The sequence below is a fragment of the Schistocerca gregaria genome, chromosome 1 (genome assembly GCF_023897955.1).
Source record: "Schistocerca gregaria isolate iqSchGreg1 chromosome 1, iqSchGreg1.2, whole genome shotgun sequence".
In the NCBI taxonomy this organism is placed as follows: Eukaryota; Metazoa; Arthropoda; class Insecta; order Orthoptera; family Acrididae; genus Schistocerca; species Schistocerca gregaria.
This window is the reverse complement of record NC_064920.1, coordinates 573082993-573107406: the sequence shown is the minus strand read 5'-3', so window position 1 is coordinate 573107406 and position 24414 is coordinate 573082993. Positions and strand designations below refer to the sequence as shown.

At 40.5% G+C, this 24414-nt stretch overlaps 1 protein-coding gene across 1 annotated transcript in view; it reads right to left on the bottom strand.

Annotated features, from left to right (window-relative positions):
• Positions 1 to 275: 275 nt before the first annotated feature.
• LOC126361248 (protein sneaky) overlaps positions 276 to 24414 on the bottom strand; it is a 260828-nt gene continuing 236689 nt past the window's right edge. Inside the window, exons 12-13 of the mRNA XM_050007779.1 lie at positions 4331 to 4416; positions 276 to 498 (exon numbers count right to left, since the gene is read on the bottom strand). Coding sequence (XP_049863736.1) covers positions 276 to 498; positions 4331 to 4416 — 309 coding nt within the window. The remainder of the gene's footprint in view (positions 499 to 4330; positions 4417 to 24414) is intronic.

Here is a 24414-nt window from a genome sequence, read left to right as displayed (position 1 = left end):
TGAGTAATCTCATTAAGAACATACCAATGCCCCTGTGAATCATGTGTGGCAGCTTAGAATGATCATATCTGTTCTGTCTGGCTGTATATCAACATTGCATCACTATAATATTACACAGCATTCAATTATACATATGTAATCAGATGTTTAGCTAAAGCAGTAATAGTAATAAGAAGAATATTGCCATTAATACTTCAGTGGCTGTAATAAATTTAGCTATACAAGGAGATAAAATTGGTATGATCTGTAATGGTCTTTACCTTCAACTATATTCTTCAGTCATCAGAGTCCATTTCAGCATTTCCATGAACATGAGTATCATCATCACTGTTTGAACTGGAAGCAGAGCCACTTAGATAGTAACAAGCAAAACAAACATTTCCCACATCATTCCAGCAGTCTGGGCAATGTACAGTGTAGCAGTTTGGTGTTGTGCAGTAAATAAAGGAAGGCCCTTTCCTAGGCCTAGACTCTTTCTGTTGACATATCATGCAGCGCCTGTTGCAATTAAGCAATTTTATAATATATACGCAGTTTACAGAGAATGCAATTTGGTCTCTACAATATCATGACAAAGGTTTGTTATCATTTAACTGAAACTCTTAACTACATCTGATATATTCTAATGTGGAAAAATTGAAAAAGAAAAACAAGCAGATGACATGAATGCAGTAAGAAGAATGTCAGTATTTGAAAATAAAAACAAATGATGTTAGGGTACCATAGGAGACAACTTGGCCATATACTTTTAAGTAAGAACAGAGCCTGGAAATTTCATGTGACTGTTTTAAGAAATCCTGGTGTTTCTCACAAAGCTTTGATTAGTTTAATAAGAGCAAAAAGAAATGAATAGCTGGGAATGGAAGAATAAATTCACTTCCTGATTGCAGAAATTTGGCAGGAACGTGGCAATTACAAGGGAAATACAGAGGACAAAAAATATAATTAAATCATAAAGAGAAGGATGGACAGGCTCTGACAGAACTACATCAATGACAATTTACACCTACAACTATACTCTGCAAACCACCCTGAGGTCCACGGCAGAGGGTATATCCCATTGTACCGGTTTTTAGGGTTTCTCCCGTTCCATTCACTTATGGAGCACAGGAAAAATGATTGTCTTAATGCCTCTGTGCATGCCGTAATTATTCTAATCTTATCCTCATGGTGCCCATGTGATTGATATGTAGGGGATTGTAGTGTATTTCTAGAGTCACCATTAATTGCTGGTTCTTGAAGCTTTGTTAATAGACTTTCTGACTGTATACATCTGTCTTCAAGAGTCTTCTAGTTCAGCTTCTTCAGTATCTCTGTGATACTCTCCCATGGATTAAATAGCTCTGTGACCATTTGTGCCGCCCTTCTCTGCAGATGTACAATATCTCCTGTTAGTCCTATTTGATATGAGCCCCATATTTGAGCAATATTCTAGAACCAGTCATGAGTGATTTGTAAGCAATCTCCTTTGTAGACTGATTGCACTTCCCCAGTATTCTACCAATAAACTAAAGTCTACCACCTGCTTTACCCACAACTGAGCCTATGTGATCATTTCATTTTATATCCCTGAAAAGTCTTACCCTTACGTACTTGTATGTGTTGGCCATTTCCAGCAGTGGCTCATTGATGTTATAGTCATAGGATACTACATTTTTTCGTTTTGTGAAGTGCAGAGTTTTACATTTCTGAACATTTAAAGCAAATTGCCAATCTTTGCACCACTCTGATATCTTATCAAGATTTGACTGAAAATTTATGCAGCTTCTTTCAGATAGCACTTCATTACAGACAACTGCAATAACTGCGTCATCTGCAAAAAAAAGTTTGAGGTTATTATAAGTGCTGTCTGCAAGGCAATTAATATACAACATGAACAGTAAGGATCCCAATATACTTCCCTGGGACACAACTGAAGTTACTTTCACCTGATACTCCATTTGATCATACTTTTGACGATAAGTGTAGATGTGGTACTGACTCAAATGCTTTTTGGAAATCAAGAAATACTGCTTCTAACTAACTGCCTTGATCCAAAGCTTTCAGCATGTCGTGTGAGTTGGGTTTCACATGACATGTTTTTGGAATCCATGCTGGCAGGCACTGAGGAGGTCATTCTGTTCAAGATATATCATTAGATTCGAGCTCAGAAGATGATCTAAGATTCTACAATAAATCAATGTCAAGGATACTGGACAGTGATTTTGTGGATCACTTCTACTACATTTCTTATAGGCAGGAGTGGCCTGTGATTTTTTCCAAGAACAGGCCTGTTTTTTGTCAGACAGATCTATGATAGATTATAGTTAGAAGAGGGGCTAACTCAGCCACATATTCAGTATAGAATGTGATATGGATTCCATCAGGTTCTGGTGCCATGTTGAGTTATAATGATTTCAGTTATTTCTCAACACCACTGACACTAATACTTATTTCATTCATCTTTTGCAGTGGTACAAGGATTAAATTGGGGCAATTCACTTGGGCTCTCCTTTGTGAACAAACATTTGAAAATGGAGTTACGCATTTCAGATTTTGCTTTGCTACCCTCCATTTCAGTTCATGTCTCATTCACTAGGAACTGGACACTAACAGTCTTTACATATGATCAGATTCTTCAGGTTCTGTGAAATATCATTTGACAATATCCTATTATGGTAGTCACTGAAAGCATCATGCTTTGCTCTCTTGACAGCCAAACACATTTCATTCAGCACCTCTCTCTATATATATAGCACTACACTTTATTTTACACCTATCATGCAGTAATCACTGTTTCTTTAAAAGCTTCTTTACAGTGACTGAATACCATTATAAACTATTCTACTAGGTATAGACCTGTCCAGTACATGGTCAACTATTCTTCTAAACTTGAGCCATAGTTCCTCTGCATGCCTCATCCCCGTGTTGAAAGTTTCAAGTTCCTCAGTGAGATATGGCAATACTGAATTTTTGTTTAGTTTACTGAACATATATACCTTTCTGCTTGTTTTAGTTATCCTCTGTACTTTGGTAATCTTTGCTGCCACAACCACATCATGTTCACTGATATCTGTTTCGATGTGGACATCCTCAGAGAGGACGGGTCTGTTTGTCGCCACTCGATCCAGTATATTTCCATCATGAGAGGGGTTCCTAACTATCTGTTCTAGGTAGTTCTGAGAGAGGGCATGTAGTAATCTTTCACAGGATATCTCATCACACCCACCACAATAAAAACTATAATGTTCTCACCTGATTGTTGTATGATTAAAGTCCTCACCAATGATTATGGTGTGATTTGGGAAAATATGTACAAGTGTACTGAGGTTTTCTCTAATATGTTCAGTTACATCAGGAGATGAGTCCAGTGGATAATAGATGGATCCAGTTATCATTTTATGCCTGCCCCTGATACTGAGTTTTACCTGAACAATCTCACATGCAGCTTTAATTTCTATCTTGCTGGATTTGAGTTTCTTGTCTACTGTGACAAATACACCACCTCCATTTCCCCATTTGCCTATCCCTTTGATACACACTTAAATTTCCCCAAAAAATTTCAGGTTTCAACCACCTTTCTGTATCTAGTATTATGTGAGCTTCACTGCTTTTCATGAGCACTTCAAACTCTGGCACTTTGTTGTGAATGTTTCAGCAATTAACCATTAGGATTTTAATACTATCATCTGTGGGAGGCATTTATTTCATTCTTACACTGTTTATTCTGGGTTTCCTATAGCTATTGTAATCTGGATTGGACGGAGAGTTGCCCAATCTAAAAAACCCTGGAGTGCACCCCACAAACAGTCAGCTACCTGAATAGCAGCCTCTGATTTGTAGTAGACACTTGACCCATTTAGGAGGACCCTACAGTTCTCAACCCTATGGTGCAAGTCAAGGAAGTTGCAGCCTAGTTTGTCACAAAACCTTGAAGTTTCTGGTTCAGTCCTTCCACTCCTTTCAGAACCAAATGGTCATGATAACTTCCAGGAACAATGCTCCAATTAAGTGCAAGGGAGATGACAAATAACAAATTCATGGATAATGGTTGTTCCAAATGTTATTCTAGTAAGTGTAAATGAAAAGTGCTTTCTCTTGAAACAGAAATATTATTCTAAATGGAAATAGGTTTCATGTTTTTGGAACACCAGTCTGTACATCTGCCAAGTATAATGTCAATATAATGCATAGTCCAGAAAGGAATCTCTAATTAAAACTCACAACAGAAAAGAATATGTTCACAAGATGGTAACATGACATAGCAGCCCTATCCATTTTGTATTGCAGTTACATTAGTAAAAAATCACTTGACAAGAATCACATAAATGTAATATTATTCTTTACATACCTTCGAGCTGCAGGGAAGATCTGAAGCCATGAACAGTACTTCGGATATCGAATGCGCATCACTGTGAGTATATTGCACTGTGAGACCTGTTACAAATTTTTAAAAAATAATTACTGTTTTTAATATATATTATTTTATTGGATGACAATAATTGTTACTGTTTATTTATTGTGTGCTAGCATAACAATTTTAGGATGTATTACAGTATGTAATACTGCAAAAGTAAAAGTTTTATATGAACAAAGCGACAGAGTGTAAATAATTAATTTGTAGGCAGCATGTTACATATGTCCATGAACAATGGCAAAAATATGTGAAACCTAGTTACTAAAAGTAAGGTATAATTTACATACATTACTTAAAGAATACATGTGGTTATTGTGTTTATAGATATATGTAAATTGAAGCAGAACATACCGACAAGCTTTTGACCATATCAAGAGTAAGTTATCTTCCCATTTTAACTGAGCTAGACAACTGAACATAAAGTTATAATTGTCCAAGGAGAACAAAACATGAATAAATTGAGGTGACAACAGTTTGTACATTATTAGACTTATGATATTTTGTTTGGGTCAACCCATGGGATATTACCATATTCTTTTGGATACAACACAGGACTATTTCTGAAATTAGGTAAAACAGTTTACTGAAACATTAACTTTACTTATCCAGTAGTATTTTCCACTAGACATGACTTTTTTGCAAAATGGTGTTCATGTCTGTCAATGCCACTTTAGCAGCACTCTCCAGGTCACTGCTATCTCATCTTTAGCTTTTAAAAAAATCTTGTATATGGTGGTGAAGTAGTAACTGTTTTCAGGTGATCTTTAACATCACTCTTTCCTTTATGGGAACAGAAAATTCTCTATTACACAGAGTGCAATAAACATCATTACTGTCATTACACAATTTCAAAAATTTGTACTCATGTTGCGGATTGACATTAAACACACCCCTTATTTACCTTACTGCTAAACAATGACAAAAAGGGAACAGACATAAAATGATAAAAAACATGTAGGTGAGTTACTTCACATACAAAAACAATATGGACAGATTGCCTTGTTGAGTTGCCACTTGAGTAAAGTTGTGGTGGAACTGTTAGCCAAGCCACCCCAGTGGCGTCAATGCTTGCTCCAGGTATAATATATAAATGATACCAAGATCCCAATCAGTGGTACGCACATAATTTTGTTTGCTGATGACACAAATATTGTTGTAACAGACATAAATAGGGTATTGCCAACATCTGATTTGATTTGATTGATTTGATTTTTTATTGGTCCAGTTTTATCATACAGCAATACGACACAAATTGTACAATTGATATTGGACAGGTCAAAGATAAGTTACAATAATACATAGTATTAGCAAAATAGTAGGCAAATTTTTATACCTATTACAATTAATTTTGTTACATATTCAGAAATTCTCAGACAGAATAGAAACAGTGCTTTATTAGAAATGCCTTTAGTTTACCTTTAAATTTAGGATGAATAGCATTTTTTATTTCCTCTGGTTTCTTATTGTGTAGTATTACATCAATGTTAATTATGCTCCTCTGTTAGGTGGTTGTTCTGTGATTTTTTTGATGTATATTTGATTTCCCTCTGGTACTATAGTTTTCTACATTTATGTTCTGTGGCAGTTTGCCTGTTTCCAGGAGGTAGTCCCTAGTGAACAAGATAGTTTCATAGATAAATAAACTTGGAACACTTAGAACACCAAGCTCAGTAAAATGGGATTTACAGGACTCCATCATTTTAAGGTCACAAATTATTCTTCGAACTCTTTTTTTGCATTCTAAAAACCTTTATACTGTGAGTTGTGTATCCCCAAAAAACAATCCCATTTTGGGCTAGTGAGTGGAACTGTGCATAGTATGCCTGCAGTACTGTTGTTTTGCTTGTTGTAGCCTTTAAAATGGTTAGGCCATAGTATACAGATGATATTTTTCTAAAGAAGTTATTTATATGTGTGTCCCACTTTAAGTCTTGCTGAACCCATAGACACAAAAATTTTGTGAAACATTTTCTAGGGGATCATTTTTTAATTGTGCTTGAATAGACATTTGATAAGTTGGAGGAATTAAATGAAAATCAACACACACAGATTTTTCAGTATTTATAATGAGTTTGGGGCGCTGACGAAATCGACATCAACATCAATATGCATTCATCATTGGACTCTAAGCATTATCTTTGGTTGTTCCGCCATGTTCAGGACAGTTCTTTGTGATCCTTGTATGAGTTAAGGTTAATAAATGATCTATTGCTAAATGGGTGTGATTATTGTTGCAACCAACCCGGTAATCCTCCTCACTGGTGACCCCGAGTTGTAACGTCTTCCGTTTTCACCGTTTTAATGTGTCTGAGACTTCCGCATCGGTTATTTTCGTGTGTATAACATCGACACAGCATTCAAACAATGACTTGAGCCCAGCGCCTAATGCCAGATTTTGTGATTGACATGCATTGTGTTGCGGGTGATGTACACCTGCCAGTACTGCAAAACGATGCCTCTCACTTGATGATTCTGCCGATTTTGCCGTACGTTTTCAAGCCTGCAACAATAAGTGAGATTAGGAGTGCTCATGACTCTGGATATCACTTCTTATGGATCTCTGTGCAGTGTGGGACCAATGCCGATTTCTGCAAATGCTTCGTCAGACAACCTACTACCACCAGAACAATGATTTGCCATGCCGCAATACGTACAGTACCACACGGATACCTGCCACATGGCCGGAACTGCTTCGTTTACAGGTCTACCTCCTCAGCATCTGACCATGCCTGGGCCTGCCTTGGTTCAGCATCAGCACATGGCTTCCTACATCGATACCTCAGCCTGCAACAGGAACAATAACTTGTTATCTGTGCCTGACCTCCACCTCCGTCCCACTGCTATGTATCAGTGTTTTATGCCACGACATTCACCTTATCCACACACCATTTTGAGTGGAGTGACTGTGAACAATGAACATTCACACATTCCATCCCATGTGCGACATCATTTCCCACACTGTGCTTCTGGACAGCCCACACCTCCGCAGCCTCCCTGCAACACAGGTGGTCCCGGCTCTGATCATATGTTGAGCTTTCCGTGGACTAAAACGTGTTCTCAAACTTTGAACTTTTTCTCTCCTGTCACCCAGGCACTGGCTCCAGTTGAGCTTCCGCTACCATTCTCAGCACATCTTGATGTCTCATCTATCTCAGTCTTCTGCGACATGTCAATCCGAACACACCCGCAACGTGTTGAGCTTCTGTAACTGCATTCAACACATTATGGTGTCTCACCCACATCGGCTTTCTGCATTGTGACAGATCGCGCTCAACCACAACGTGTCACCTTCATGGTGCCACCCGAACAGCCATTGTTGCCACATCCCCTGGAGGCACGCTCTCCTGGAATACTACAGCAACAACAGCTCGATTCAAGCAGTGCCCCAATGAACTCAACTCAACCTGTTCTTCTGAACATTCTACAATGCTTACCAATGCTGCTGCCATTTAATGGCGACAGAGCAACAACCTGGTTCGAAATTGTGGACAAAGTGTTCAACCATTACAAACTCGACAAGTCAACCAGGTTTCTGTGCCTCATCATCCACCTGCATGACCAGGAGGACTTGATTGCTGACCTGGTCGACACCCCAGACTCATCTACCCAGTACACCCAAGTCAAAAAGACAGTTCTACATCGGCTTGCACTCTCATCTAAGGCAGCAATATGGCAAGTGCTCCACGTTGGGCAACTAGGCAACAACAAAACTTCCCAGCTCTGGAGATGGCTACGTGCCCTGGTCAGTGCCGATCTATTCTCTGACACAGCTCTCCTCACTATCTGGTCACATAAACTATCTCCTCACATCCGCTTTGCTCTGGCTCAAAGATCTCCTGAACCTGTCGAGCAAAGAATGACAATTGCTGACTAGCTACATGATGCATCAGTGATTTCGCCAGCCACTGCCTACCTGACAAGTCTCAGGTTCAGGTTCATCGCCCAGCGGCCAGATGCGGCCGGGGCCGTACTGTGCTGACCGTTCCGCTCGCTCCGGGAAGCAGTAAACAAGCACCTGGGACATCACCAGCTCCGCCCACAGTCACGCCCCTTCCTGCAACTGAACCTGCTGTGGTCACCGAACCTCGGCCACCATCACTGGCAACGAACTTTCCACAGGGAATGCAACCACACTACTGTTACTTATACACACGGTTTGGTGAGGCATCATGTAACTGCAGATCACCCTGCTACTTCCCAAAAGCCAATGGCATGTAGGTCCAGGTGTCGCCTTCTTTGCACAACATGACAGGCATCCGCCAGTGCTCCATTCTGACCGGGAATGCCTGGATAATTGCGGACAACTTTACATTATAGACATTTCATCAGGATATCTTTTCCTAGTGGACACAGGTGCAGATGTTTCACTGTTGCCTACGTCTTTAGCATCGTCGAACATCCGCCCTCATCATACTTCACTGCAAGCCATGAATGAACTAAACTACAATGCTCGGGTTCAACTTCCCACGTCATACCACTCTCCACAACCTGCAAACTCGAATGGACTTAAGTGTGTGAAACTGACAAACCTATACTAGGCATTGACTTCTTGCGACACCACAAACTTTCACCGGACCAAGTGCAAAACACACCATGTTTCATCATCTGTCCACTTCCACTATGCTCCGTCAAGCAACCCCCCCCCCCCCCCCCCCCCTCCGTGACACATCAGTCTGGGCTCATCTCATCCGTACATGCTCATCTCTGTCGATGATGTTACTAGAAACCACACGGAAGTGCCTTGTCGAGCTGGAACACGTCGCCCGCCTACACAAGGAAAACTTTGAGCTCTCCCTCTGGCTCCATGAAACACAGCTCCAGCTCTCCAAAGCAGCAAAGGAATTACAGACACTACAGCAAGGGCAAAGCAAGGTCAGTAAGTGCACGGAATCTGCTTGCAATCCCAGCAATTGAGCCTCTGTTTGTTTACCTCCCACTTCCACTAGCAACTGTGCTATCAAGATTACCATAATGTGTACTAGCAGTTCCGCAGGGCCACACCCTCCTAACACAGTAGCGTTTGACACTCAGCTGGACACAAGTCACAAGTGTGCATGCATGATGAGCATCATGTGTTCCCGAACTGATGTCTCCTAACGCCCCCCCCCCCCCCCCCCCCTCTCAGACAGCACATCAAACTATGCAACTTCGGATCCTGCGCACCGCTGTGCGACCACCACTGACAACACAAACAGTGCACTCGCGCCAAGCATTTCACCCACGACCATGCTGGCACAGGCCACGCCCTCAGACAATGGACTCACTAACGGCTCACGAGCTCACCCCACCACGGTGCCACTGCTTCGGACTGGCGGCCATCTTGTCGCGTTGACTCCTGGGACACTTTGCTGCCTTGGCTCCCGTCGGAACCACCGAGTGACTCCGAACACCACGACCTCACCTCGCCTGCCCCGCCCACCACACATTGTAAACAAACCACCTCCCATGCTGCCGGCAACATTTCCATCATCAGCAACAGCACTGTTCACCTCTCGCCAGGTCCCCTGATCTCCAGTAAACCACGTCAACTTTGTCCCGAGCGCCTCTCCAACCTTAAAAATCAGATTTATGAGCTATTAAGCTCTGGCGCCATTGAACCCTCTGCCAGTAGCTTGCCTATGCCCATACATATGACACTCAAGATAGACGGGTCCTGGCACATGTGCGGAGACTACCGTCGACTAAACACACGAACAATTATGGATACCTACTCCATACCCAACATTGCCGATTTCACCAGTTCCCTCACAGATGCGACCACGTTCTCTGTCATTGATTGCAAATGGGCCTACCACCAGATCCCCATGGCACCTGATGACATCGAGAAGACAGCAATCACCACACCGATTAGGTTATTTCAGTTTTGATTCATGCCCATCGGTCTGAAAAATGCAACCCAGACCTGGCAATGCTTCATCAATGAAGTGCTATTTGACCTAAAATTCTGCTTTGCATATCTTGATGACATTCTTGTGTTCAGCTCCTCCATTGGGGACAACATTCAATATGTGCAAACTGTTATGAACACTTTCACAGCAGCAGGAATCGAGACCAAACAGGACAAATTGCAGCTACATCAACCCTCTGTAACTTTTCTTGGTTTTTGGGTCTCTGCCGATGGTATTTCACCGCCCCCTGAGAAAGTACAAACAATACTAAACCTACCCAGACCTTCGTCATTCAAAGAGCTCTGACACTTTCTGGGGACAGTTAATTATTATCACCGACATCTACGTCGGGCTGCGGAGATTCAGGCTCCACTGACGGATGCCTTGGCAGGAACCAACACTTCTGGATCTTGGCCAGTTCCATGGACCCCACTGCCCTCAAAAATCTTCTTGCCGAGACCTGCACCATCGCGCATCCTCATCCCAATGCCCAGCTTTTCATCACCACAGATGTGAGCGATACTGACAACTGCGCTGCCCTTAGCCAGACAATCGATGGCCAAACTTTGCCTCTCCAGTTCATCTCGTGGAAGCCCACAATTGCACAACGGAAATATTCCGTGTTTGACAGGGAATTGCTCGCAGTCTACGAAGCAATTAAGCATTTTTAGACAGACATTGAGGGACACCCTTTCTATGTTTTAACAGACCACAAACCCTTGGCTGCAGCTATTACAAACCTGCCAACTGACCCGCCTTCTTGCCACTTCAAATACATAGACTTCATATCTCAGTCCAACACTGATGTCAGACACATAAAGGGTGTTGACAATGTAGTTGCTGATTTCCTTTCACGAGTCAATGCCGCCCATTCGCTGTTAGACCTCTCTGAATTGCCTAACCTCCAACCTGCCGAAGAGCATAAACAAAACCTGATTTCAGACTCTACTTCTTCACTACACTTCATCCGCATCACCTTCGCTGGCATTTCTGGTGAGATCTGTTGCAACAACAGTACGGGCATGTTACGCCCCCTCATCCCAACCATGCTCCGTCGAGCTGTCTTCAATGCACTGCATAACTTAGCTCATCCCGGTGTTTGTGCATCCACCTGACTCATAGTGGAGCACTTTGTGTGGAGAAATGTTAACAAGGACTGTCAGCAATGGGCATGCTCCTGCATTGCGTGACAACGCTGCAAAGTACACAACATACTTCACCCCCCCCCCCTTGACGCTTTTTCGATCCCTCCTGGGCGTTTCCAGCATATTCATATTGACATTGTCGGCCCCCTCTCCCCCTCTAACTGCTTTCATTATGTTCTCTCATCTATCTACCAAACAACTCGCTGGGTCGAGGCTGTCTGCCTCCCCAATATTACGGTGGAAACTGTTGCTCAAGCTTTCGTCAAGTCATGGGTATCACGTTTCGGATGTCCAAGTATCATCATGACTGACCAGGGCAGACAATTTGAGTCGGGCCTGTTCAAAGAGATTTGTAACATTTGCGGCATCTGGCACATCTGTACCACAGCATATCACCTGCAAAATAATGGGCTAGTCGAGTGCTGGCACTGCACTTTCAAGGCTGCTCTTTGATGTCACGGCTCTCTATGGATGGAGGCCCTTCCCCTTGTGCTACTCGGCATTTGCGCGATTTATAAGGAAGACCTCAAAGGCACAATAGCCGAGTTTGTATACAGCCACAACATTGTTCTCCCTGGCGACCTTGTGAGCCCTTCCGCTTCTCTCCCTGAGTCTGACTTACATTCCTTCATGGACCGTGTCAGATGCCACTTCATCATCTCCATATCCCTGTGCCCGCCAGCTATTCCTGCCCTAAGTTTAATGTCCCGAAATCTCTGGACAATTGTGAGTATGTTATGCTCCGAGATGACACTGTCCGTGCTCCCTTCCAACATCCATATACCGGCCCGTACTGAGTTCTCCAGCACTCAGTCAACACCTATGACATACACATGAAAGATTCAAATGTTACAGTCTCTCTCAATAGACTTAAGCCTGCTTATGTCGAGCCTTCTTGTATGCCCCGCCCCCTTTAGGCCATGACCACGCCACTTACTGTCGTGGCTCACAACACTCCGACCACTTACACACTCCATCGAGTGACTTCCAGACCCAATCGTCGACCTCTCCTCTGACCTCACCCTCTACTTCAGTCTCACACACCCCGTCGAGTGACCACATGCTCCCCATGTAGAGCTTACCTATGATCATGCCCTCACTGCCGGGACCTTCGCCAGTCCCTTCGACCTCTCCACTGTCGCCTGCCTCACCTTGTTGACGTTTCTCATGCCCCCCCCTTCCCCGTCTTGAATGTGCCCTCACTTGAGGTGTTTGTGCCTGTTCCTCCCCCCCCCCCCCCCCCTCCGGACATAATCCACGACATCTCAATAATATTGCGTGATTATACACTGTTTGTTGTGTCTTTCTCTTCATCCAGTGCTCATGACACAACCTCCGCCATTCCCTGCCACCTGGTGAAATGTGTTCCCTTCCCACCCGACGTCGACCTGGACATCCTTTGTGTGTTTCTCACACCCACCGGAGACATCGTCCTCATCGCTCCGTTCCACCCACCTAGCTGTCGCCGCACGACCAGCAAGCCCTTTACGACGCCCAGCTCACTTCAACGACTTCCAGGTTCAGTGGCCGAACCTTCCTTCTTGACATCTACCCACACAGCTCCCTGACAACACTGTCAAGCTGACTGGACCACCCCTGCTGACGCCATAGTCCCCCCCCCCCCCCCCCCCCCCCGCAGCCTCTTAAGAGTATTCTGACATGCAGTGAGGGGGGAGTGAGGGGGGAGGGGAGTGGCTATGTGGCACCGATCACCGATGAAATCGATACCAACGGTGATATGCATTTATCTTTGGACTCTAAGCATTATATTTGGCTCTTCTGCCATGTTCAGATCAGTTCTTTGCGATCCTTGTATGTGTTAAGGTTAATAAATGAACTATTGCTAAATGGGTGTGATTATTGGTGCAACCAACCAGGTAATCCTCCTAAATTTTGTTTTTTGTGAACCACTCAGAAAGTCTTTTCATAGAACTTTCTGCTGTGGACTGCCAAATGTCTGGACTGGATCTAGTGAGCAATATTCTGGTGTCATTGGCAAACAGGATAGTTTTTGTGGGACTCATATATTCAACTAAGTCATCCACATAAATCAAGAAGAGTAGTGGACCTAAGATTAAGGCCTGTCGTACGCCACATTTTATTTGTAATTCACTAAAAAGAAAGGAGTTGTTTCTTGTTTTATTCATTTTGTTGAATTAACACTGAAGTTATACTTTCTGCTTGTGGTTTTTTAGGTATGAACACAACCAGCTAAGTGCTACACCTCTTACTCTTCGTCTTTCTAATTTTTTGAGCAGAATGTTATGGTCCAGGACATCAAAGGCTTTTGATAGATCTAGAAAAATACCTGCAGCTAATTTATGTCGATGAGGGGATTTTAAAACGAAATTTAAAAATTCAAAAATTGCTGTCTGTGTAGATTTAGACTTTATAAAACCATGTTGTTGTACTGCAAGAGGTGCATATTTATTTATGAAACTTAAAAGACTGTCATAGAAGAGTTTTACCTAGAATTTTTGAGAAGGAACTTGGGTCAGTAGTTTGATATTTTTTCAGAAGAACCTTTTTTCAGCAGTGGTGAAACTTTTGCTATTTTAAAAATATCTGGAAATACACCAGTTTTTAAAGAGAGGTTGAAAATTTTTGCCAAGGGGTTTGCTATGAGGTGAGCACATGCTTTTAATATGAAATCAAGTATTTCATCAAGACCACTTGACATTTTATTGCTTATTGATTTAATTTTACTTATAATTTCATTGAGGTTTGTTTCATAAACATACAAAGAAGCAGTTGAGATCACTGACTTACTGGAGAAACTTGGGACTGGTCCTTGACAATGTACTTGAATGAGGTCTTCAACTAGTGAAGAATTCATTGAATTTTTCCACAACTGAAATTGAGTCTGTGACTTTTGAGCCTTCTAGTGTGAATGATACATTCTTTTTCTTTGGCGCCAAACTACAAATTTTTTTCTTTATAACTTTCCACGTGGATCTCATTTTCTTAGATGAGCTTCTTATCAAATTGTCATTCCACATAATTTTTGCCTCTTTGACTACTCTACCATAGATTCTTTTGTAGGCTTTTGAATAATCTGTGAATTCTTGGGTTGCTCTATATTTCTTACAACAGTACAGCAGAAATATGTTTCTCTCACAGGAAATTTTTATGCCTATTGCTTATTATTGTTAGGTTTTACTGTTTTTATTACTTTTGAAAATGCTACATTAAAATTGTGAAGAAAGTTGCTCTGAAAACTCATGTACATGCTATCAAAATTGTTCTGAGTGGCGAGCTTTCCCAGTTTTCCTTCGCCAGTAACAGATTAAAAATTCTAATGTTATCTTAAAAAAAGGTTCGGTACTGCTACTACTTCTTGGCATTTCTATACACAGCAGCTGTGCCTCATGATCACTATAACCCATGCTTAGTACTCTGTTTGTGAATCTGTAATTTTGTTTCTGAGATGAATATTTAGTCAATAATGGAATTTGTGCATTCTGTTAATCGTGCTGCACAGTGTATTGTGGGGATCATATTAAATGTGTTGGTCATATTTATCTGCAACCAGGGTTTTGGAATGTATACAAAACAGGTTTGAACAGAACAGGCTAACCTTAAATATTTCAAAAACTAATTATATACATTATATGGAAACAAAGTTTCAACATGATGTGAACCTCAAAATTCAAAATAAACAAACTGAAAGGGTAGCTGCCACAAAATTCTTAGGTGTGCAAATTGATGAAAATTTAGACTTGAAAGCCCACATTCTCTACCTCACTAACAAGTTAAGCCCTGCTTGTTTTGCATTACGCATAATTAGTACCGTGTGTAGTAGAGAGTGTAGCAGAACTGTCTACTTTACTTACATACATTCTACTATCACCTATGGCTTAACCCTCTGGGGTCATAATAAGACAAACATGAAAACCATCTTCACCTTACAAAAACGAGCTGCAAGAATAATTTCAAACAGTAAAAGGCTAACACCTTCCAAACAGTTATTTTAACACCTAAATATTCTACACTTACCATGCCTCTATATAAAAAAAGCGTTGTTAATATAAAAATGCACATCGATTATTTTAAAACCAACTCAGATCTTCACTCGTACAATACAAGAATGTGCAATGACATTCACATGAAAAGAGTAAACAAGGGTTTAACACAAAAACAAACTCAGAGTGCTATTTTGTACAACAAATTTCCAACTTGGCTAAAAGAAATAAAAACATTGTCTACATTCAAGGAAGTAATATTTAAATTCTTAATGACCAACTACTATTACAGTGTAAATGAATATCTGCAGTAACCTTGTAGCAAGTAACAACATTCATTTACTATATGTTAATTTTTCTGAACAAAAGTGTTAAATTAATTACTTGTAATGTATTTCATGTAAAAGATCCTTCTCCTTTTATATTATTACAGCAATCAAAGTTGAATTACCCAAAAATATAGTGATGGGTACAATGAACCGTTGTGTTATGTAGGAAACTGTACACCTTTATCTTATTTTTGTTATACTATGTTCTTTCACAAAATCCATACAATGTACATTGTCGCTGGATGAATAAACTACTACTACTACTATAGGGCGTCCATTTCATTTTCATTGAAAAAGGGGACATTAAAAATAAATTAGAGAAAAACCTGGGACAATGAAGAAAAAAAAGGGACATAAGTATTGTACTGACTAAATTTAATACACATACAAGTTTACCTTTACAACATGCACTCAGATAATTCCATATAACTTTTTACAATTATTCTTCCACACTGTCACCGTACTTTTCACTTTCATGTACTTAATCAAGAAGTGCATTTTCGTTTGAAATTGTATCATAAAAGTCAGTACACGATACACCATTAAAGTGTGTTTTGACAATAAGTTCACTAATGAAAACACACATTCCACAGCAGCATTTGACCCAGGAATTGCCAGACAAAACTCCATCAAACGAATCATATTTTTCATGTTAATGTTTTTACTTTTGAAATAAGCAAATATTTTACATCACATTGCACTAACACTTTCTTTGTCTCCTTCTTCACTTTTTATGAAGTTCTGTGCACATGAAAATTCATCGAACAGTTCGGCTTCATCAATAGGAAAATTTGGTACAATACTTTTAACAAAAACACAACAGTCCTGAATATTCTTCCACTGTAGCTGCTCCTTTTCAGTATTAACCCAGTCAAATGCTTTAAAAGGTATGAGAAATGGTAAACACCATACTTCAACATACTCAATGCAAGACTCATAGAAGATCTCAGCATACATATGAAATTGTTCTACAGTAATTTCACCCTCTTCTTCAAGCTTTCTTAGAGTCTCATGTACAAAGGATGTGAGAAATCTTTCACATTTTGTACATTGTAATTTGCCCAATAATTTGTTTATTTCTTGATGAACTTCCACTATCGTGATTTCTTGTTTCTCAATACATTTAATTGTTGTGGAGAAAGGTTTTAGCTGGCTAACAAGAAAATGTAGAAGAACAATAGATGCAGAATGACCAAAGAATTGTTTAAGGATAACAGGACACTTATCAAGGGAAATAAAATATGATTTCAAAGCAGGAAATATCTCTACAATTCTTTCCAATGCTGGTAGCAGAGAGAGCCACCTTGTCTTGCTGTGCCCAAGTACAGTTTTGTATTCAGTTTCAGTAAACTTACAGAATGACTTCAGAGATTCAACCAGTACTGTATATATGTGGAAATGCTAGTAGATTTTGTTTACAATTAATTGGCAGTTGATGGGCAGGCAACCTGAGCCAGTTTGTAAGGAATTGTGCACCACATATGCTGGACAGCCAACAACTGTGTTCTGTTGCAGTTTATAGAACAAACTGTTTTTTCCTTTCCTCTGCTTACCACCAAAATTAGTGTTAGTGTTGTCTGCAGAGACTGCAGTCACCTTTCCCTCAAAATCATATTTCTTTAAAACCTCCAGCACATAATTCTGAAGTAAATCTCAAGTTTCTCCAGCTAAATTAACCAATTTGAGCACTTTCACCGTGATTCCATTGTCAGGGTGAAAATACGTGATAAGGAGAGGAACCAACCTCAAATCCAGATGATTCGATGTATCAATCATTACAGAAATGAATTGAGCACTTTTCAGTTCGTTAAAACCTGCTGAGCTGCATACAGTGCAATAAAATTTGAAATGATTGCATTACATTTTGTGTGTCAACATGTGAATTTAGGATTGAAAACTTTTTTAACAACTGCTGTAGTACAGTCCATTGACTTAAAGCTATGGTTATGCATTGCACTGTGGTATGCAAATGTAGCTTCTTGTGCTGCTAACTGTCTATTCATTTCTGTTTCTGATTTTAAGTTTACACAGTAGTCACTCACGCATTTATTTCCTCTTTTCATTTGATCAGACATGTGATGTTTCTTCATCTTAATGTGATTCACAATGTCAGACCTTCCACCATGACCAATAGCAAATTTTGTTCTGCACAATGTACATTCTACAGTTTCTCCACTACCAGTGATAAAAGAAAACTCGCTTTTTTTATTGCTGTTAAAATTACACCTTCATTTTGGCATAATGAAACAGTGATTGCACAGTGCAAAACATTAACAGTGTGGTGATGAAATCCAGAGACCAAGTATCAGTGGTGTAGAGTATCTCTGGACCAAAAGGACGGATTCAGTGGATCGATTTAGAAGAGAAGATTTTTGACAGTTCGGTACATGTTTGGGGTATGCTGAAAGCCGTCACACACTTCCTAGCGTAAATAATTGTGCAGTTAATAGCAAGTCAAATAACCAGTAGCATAAAATACTCTAGCCAAGCAGAATCATAAAAAATGGGACATTTGAGAGTCCCCAAAAAAACTTTCAGGACAGTGGGACATTTTGGTAAAAAACGGGACTGTCCTGGGAAAAACAGTATAAATGGACACCCTATACTACTTACTACTCTACTACTACTACTACTACTGCTACTACTACTACAAGCCTAACATAAAAAGAAAAGCCTTGCCAGTCACAAACCCTTAACAATTTTGCAATCCTGGACATTATCCTGACAGCACTTAAAAATGAGGACCAGCTAATCGCAGATGTGTAGTATGCTTATACATTATACACTGCTCGCCATTACTTCTTGCGGTAGTACAGAATATTAGAAAGAATACTTGATTAAATTTATAGGTAATATAGGGGTACAAAGTGTGTGAAATTTAATATACAGAGCTGCCAACTCCATCAGCACCAGCTGGGCGTTAAGTGAAACTGAGCATGGATGACAGATATGAGTACATCACCCCCTACAAAATAGAAGGACAACAATACCTGATAATTTATTTCTAAATCCAACTGTCTTTAATGAAATAGGTATGAGCACCACAATAAATAGTTTACCTGGCTATGATGGTCAAATGACAGCAATAAAACATTCCAATCAGTCAGGTTTAACCAAAAAAGAAAATTTCACAGAACTGTGAACACTGACACAGTTACACTACTCAGAGAAATTTGCATATTGAAAAATGGGATGAAGTTTACAAATGACACACATTAGAAAAAATTAATTCTTTCCTAAAAATATTTTTACATAATTATGAATCCAGTTTTCCTTTGCAAATGGCCAGGGATTTTTACAGTGTACACAAATAAAAACGGTTGTTAACATCTCCAAGGGAAACATCTTGTACTAGAAGGGAAGAGCTACTTTGCAAAGGACTAAGCTCTAAAGTCTTAAAGATCCACTACAAATAGTACTGCAAAGTTCTTCAGTATGCCATCAAAACGGCAAAAACCATGTACTCTACATAAAAAGTCAAAATACGAACAACAGAGCAAAGACAATTTGGAGTATTATTTGGCACAAAATGAATAAACTCAGCAAGGCAAATGGTATTAAACTCCCAGATGACAGCAGCAGTGAGAGATGTGACATGAAACTCAAATCATTGGTTACTAAATTCAGTGGCATCCTCCTAACTGCAGCTGCAAAACATGGAGACAAAAATGATCCATCAAAAACAGACCTACTAAACTTACATAGACAGGCAATGCATACTCAACCATCAGATATCAGTTTTGTCAACTCATCCATTACAGAGATTGTGAAAACCAGTATAAGATGGCAAGGACTTTACCCAAACAAATTTTGCTGGGTTTCCTAAAATCATGGAAATCATTAAGTTACTAGAGTAGTAACTCTACTGATCTTGATGGTATGTCAGCCAAAATACTCAAATCTTGTAGTGACCTGATAGCACCGCCATCGAGTTAGCTCCGTAACCAACTGCTGAGTCAAAGTGCATTTTCAAAAGACTGGAGTATGCAATAGTAACAACAATATACTAAGCAACTGATCTCTAATTACAAACATTTTTGAGAAAGTAGCTTAGAACAAAATAACAATCTTTCTGAGAATAGCTTGTTGACACTAGCTCAATTTGGCTTCTGGAAAGGCTTCTCTACTGAGAAAGTACTGTCAATTTTAATAGAATTAAACACAACCAATTACCTTGATGGCATTTTCTGTGGCCTTGCCAAGGCCTTTGATTATGTAAATCATAAAATTCTTCTCAGCATCATCATCATTTAAGACTGATTATGCCTTTTAGCGTTCAGTCTGGAGCATAGTCCCCCTTATAAAATTCCTCCATGATCCCCTATCCAGTGCTAACATTGGTGCCTCTTCTGATGTTAAGCCTATTACTTCAAAATCATTCTTAACCAAATCCAGGTACCTTCTCCTTGGTCTACCCCAACTCCTCCTACCCTCTACTGCTGAATCCATGAGTCTCTTGGGTAACCTTACTTCTCCCATGTGTGTAACTATAGAGTTCATTCCTAGTTTTTCTTTGATTCCCTCATTGTGGACACCCTCCTGCCATTGTTCCCATCCAATAGTACCTGCAGTCATCCTAGCTACTTTCATATCCGTTACCTCAGCCGTATTGATAAGGTAACCTGAATCCACCCAGCTTTCGCTCCCATACAGCAAAGTTGGTCGAAAGATTGAATGGTGCACAGATAACTTAGTCTCGGTACTGACTTCCTTCTTGCAGAAGAGAGTAGATCATAGCTGAGTGCTCACTGCATAGTTCTTTCACTATTTTGCCATCCTGTGAGAATATGCATCCTAAGTACTTGAAACTGTCCACCTGTTCTAACTTTGTTCCTCCTATTTGGCACTCAATCTGTTTATGTCTCTTTCCCACTGACTTTACTTTCATTTTGGAGGTGCTAATCTTCATACCACAGTCCTTACATTTCTGATCTAGCTCTGAGATATTACTTTGCAAACTTTCAATCGAATCTGCCATCACAACTAAGTTATCCGCATATGTGAGACTGCTTCTTTTGTGTTCACATATCTTAATTTCACCCAGCCAGTCTATTGTTTTCAACATATGATCCATAAATAATATGGACAACAGTGGAGACAGGTTGCAGCCTTGTCTTACCCTTGAAACTACTCTGAACCATGACCTCAATTTACTGTCAACTCTAACTGCTGCCTGACTATCTATGTAAAGACCTTTAATTGCTTCCAAAAGTTTGCCTCCTATTCCATAGTCTTATAGAACAGACAATAACTTCCTCATAGGTACCCGCTCACATGCTTTTTCTAGATCTATAAAGCATAGATACAGTTCCCTGTTCCACTCGTAACACTTCTCCATTATTTGCCATAAGCTAAAGGTCTGGTCCTGACAACATCCAAGAGGCCTAAACCTACACTGATTTTCATCCAATTTGTCCTCAACTAATACTCGCACTTTCCTTTCAACAAGATTTTACCCACAACCCTGATTAAAGAGATGCCTCTGTAGTTGTTACAATCTTTTCTGTTCCATGTTTAAATATTGGTGTGATTACATCTTTTGTCCAGTTTGATGGAACCTGTCCCAACTCCCACATCATTTCAATACAATTCTGCTAAGGAAGCTAAATCTGTGCACCATTAAATGTCTTCCCCTTCCATGTATGGAGTGATATCTTGACAACAGAAAACAAAGGATCACATTAGAAAATGATAAAACTTGTTTAAGATTAAATTTAGAGTGGAGAAACATTAAATATGGTACACCACAAGGTTCAGTGCTTGTCCCACTCCTCTTTTTGATCTATCAAAATGATTTGCCTGACACATTGGAGAACCCTTCAAAAACTACAATGTTTGCTGATAACACATGCATATTGATAAAAGGTACAAACACACCCATACCAGACATGGACAGAAGAATAATGGAAAAGGCTGACAGCTGTTTCACAGACAGCATCTTAACTCCTAATTTGATAAAAATTCATACTGTGCAATTCCAAACAGACACAAACTATGAAGCTGGTTTAAAATTTCTCAGAATGAAAAAAAGTACTTACATCACTGAATTTTTATTTTATTTTCAATGTTGTTTCCTTGTAGATTAATGCACATGGTCCAACGATGTTCCACTGCCTTGATCCCATCTTAAAAATGAGTTTCCACCAGGCCTGCAAAATAGTTGCCATCTCCAGCTATTAATTCTTCGTTTGAAGTCAATCTTCATCCACCAAGAAAAATTTTCAGTTTTGGGGAGAGATGGAAGTCTGATGGAGTCGCATCAGGTAAATGAGGTGGGTGTGGTGACAATTCATACCTTAGTTCATGGAATTTTGCCATGGCGACGGCATGTGTGTGGGTGCACATTGTCTTGATGGAAGATGACTTTCTTCCTTGCTAAACCTGGCCTTTTTTCGGTTTGATTGTTGCTTGTCTCTGGGGTATAGTAGTGCACCCAAGTTTCAGCTATGGTCACAACCGGCCCAAAAAATCATGTTTGTTTCTCCTAAAACAGGCCAAACATTGTTCTGATATGTCCATTTTCAAGCATTTTTGATCCAGCGTCAAGAGTCATGGCACCCATCTTGCAGATAATTTTTTCATTTCTAATTCTTCAGTTAAGATGTGGATATACCCTTTCAGATGAAATCTGGCAAGCACAAGCAATTTCACACACTTTCAATTGGCGACCCCCCATGACCATTTTCTGCACTTTTGCAATGATTTCTGGAGTAGTGACACATCTTGGTCGACCACTGCACAGATCATCATCTAAGCTCTTCTGACCAAATTTAAATTCATTTGTCCACTTTGCAACAGCTGAATATGAAGGAGCAGAGTCCCCCAGTGTATTCCAGAAATCGGCATGAATGTCCTTTGCTTTGATACCTTTCTTTACGAAGTGCTTAATCACTGTGTGACTCGATTTTTTCCATCTTCGCAAATTGCTATGTGGGAGCAACAACAGTCTCTGCCACAGCTCTCTTCCAAGAGCATTGATGTGACATGTGTTTACAGGCAACAGTCCAATGAATATCACGTGAACATCTCGTTGCATTAGTGCTGACCTCTCATGGTGATTCTGGGAACTTTTCAAACCACCTTTATGTTTACAAGTACCAAATTTCATCTGGGGATCAGAACAGAGTTTTACATTTTGGTATGAAATTGTAGGAAGAATTAACTAAGGTATGGTAGGAACTACTCCCAATCATGCAAGGCATGGGTAAAGCACCATCACTTTATTCACAAGAGTAAATTTACATAATTCTACATTGAATATTGGTACAGAATGGAATTTCTCTCTTCTCACTCCATCCAAAGATCATCCTCTTCACACCAACCATGGACATTTGAAACTCATGTAGAGTTCAATACCCATACAAGACCTGTACTCGGAGTAGGGAGTAGTGTGGGAAGAGTTGATTGGTAGTCGGCAGAATGCACAGGTGTGCATGACCAGTCATTCCATTACAGTTGCATGTGTGAGACATGACTGGGCCATTTTTCATGGTGCCATGCAATGTGCTGATACTGTACATTTGGTACTACACCAGACGTTGTGGAGATTGTCCGACAGAGCCATACCACAACTCAAATTGTGTGGCATGTGGCAAGAGTGCTGGTGGAAGATTGTCAATGTCCTGCTCATCTTGAATTGAATCCAAGGATGAGGGTGATGTGGCCAAACTGTGTTGGTCATTGTTCTTGTTGATCAGAGTGTTGATGTCCAGGTTTGTTGAAGTGGAGTTATCCTGGAGTAACGGAGCAGGTTTAAGTTGGGTGAGTGGGACAGTCATAGGTTTACTGCATACTGGGATGTTTGAAGTCTATGGACCATGCTTGAGTGCCCTGTAAGGGCCTGAATAAAGGGGTTGCAAAGCTGGTCATCCGGCATCATCCTGCAATATCACAAAGCCACACGAGGCAAGGTCTTGATGTATAAACACTTTTGATTTGAATGAGTTGAGGGAGGCAGGAAGTGCATGTTCTGCATATGTTACTGAGGCACTAGTGTAGGTAAGTCCATCTAATTTAGGTCATCTGTACGCTGGGCAAAGTCTGCTCATAAGTGCAGTGGCTCTCTGTAGACCACCTTGACAAGGGACACCCATAGGGCATCCTCATATGCTAAGGGAACGCCTAGCATGACCCATGGGAGTGTCCCAGTCCAGGAACCACCTTAGCACATGAGAGCCACCTTCGTGGTCCAGTGCCACTAATCAATGAGTTGATTACTTTGTTGACAATGTGTGGTAGTCTGCGTGTGGGCGATGCTACAGGGGCAAAACAGGGCACTGAAGGGAACCAATTCAAATTGGCAGCTCTGGTCAGTTGTAATCAGTTCGAATGTGCCAAAGTGGGCTATCCACATCTTGATGAATGCAAGTGCAGTTGGTTTGACTGTGATGACATATCCATCATTATGTCCTGTTGATCACAGACAGGAGGTATCAAAATCCTTCTGACTCTGGCAGAGGTCTGATGAAGTTGAGGTTCACATGTCAGAACCAAATGTTCAGCATGAGGGAGCGTCCAAGATGAGGCTGTGTGTGACAGCCTGTCTTGCTATTCTGACATGCAAGACATCTTTGCACCCAGTGACAACAATCTTGTTGGACAATGGTCCATATGAATCTGTCTGTCACTAGGTGGACTGTCACCTTGACACTAGGGTGCCTCAAATTACCTAGTCACTCAGTTTCATGGCACATC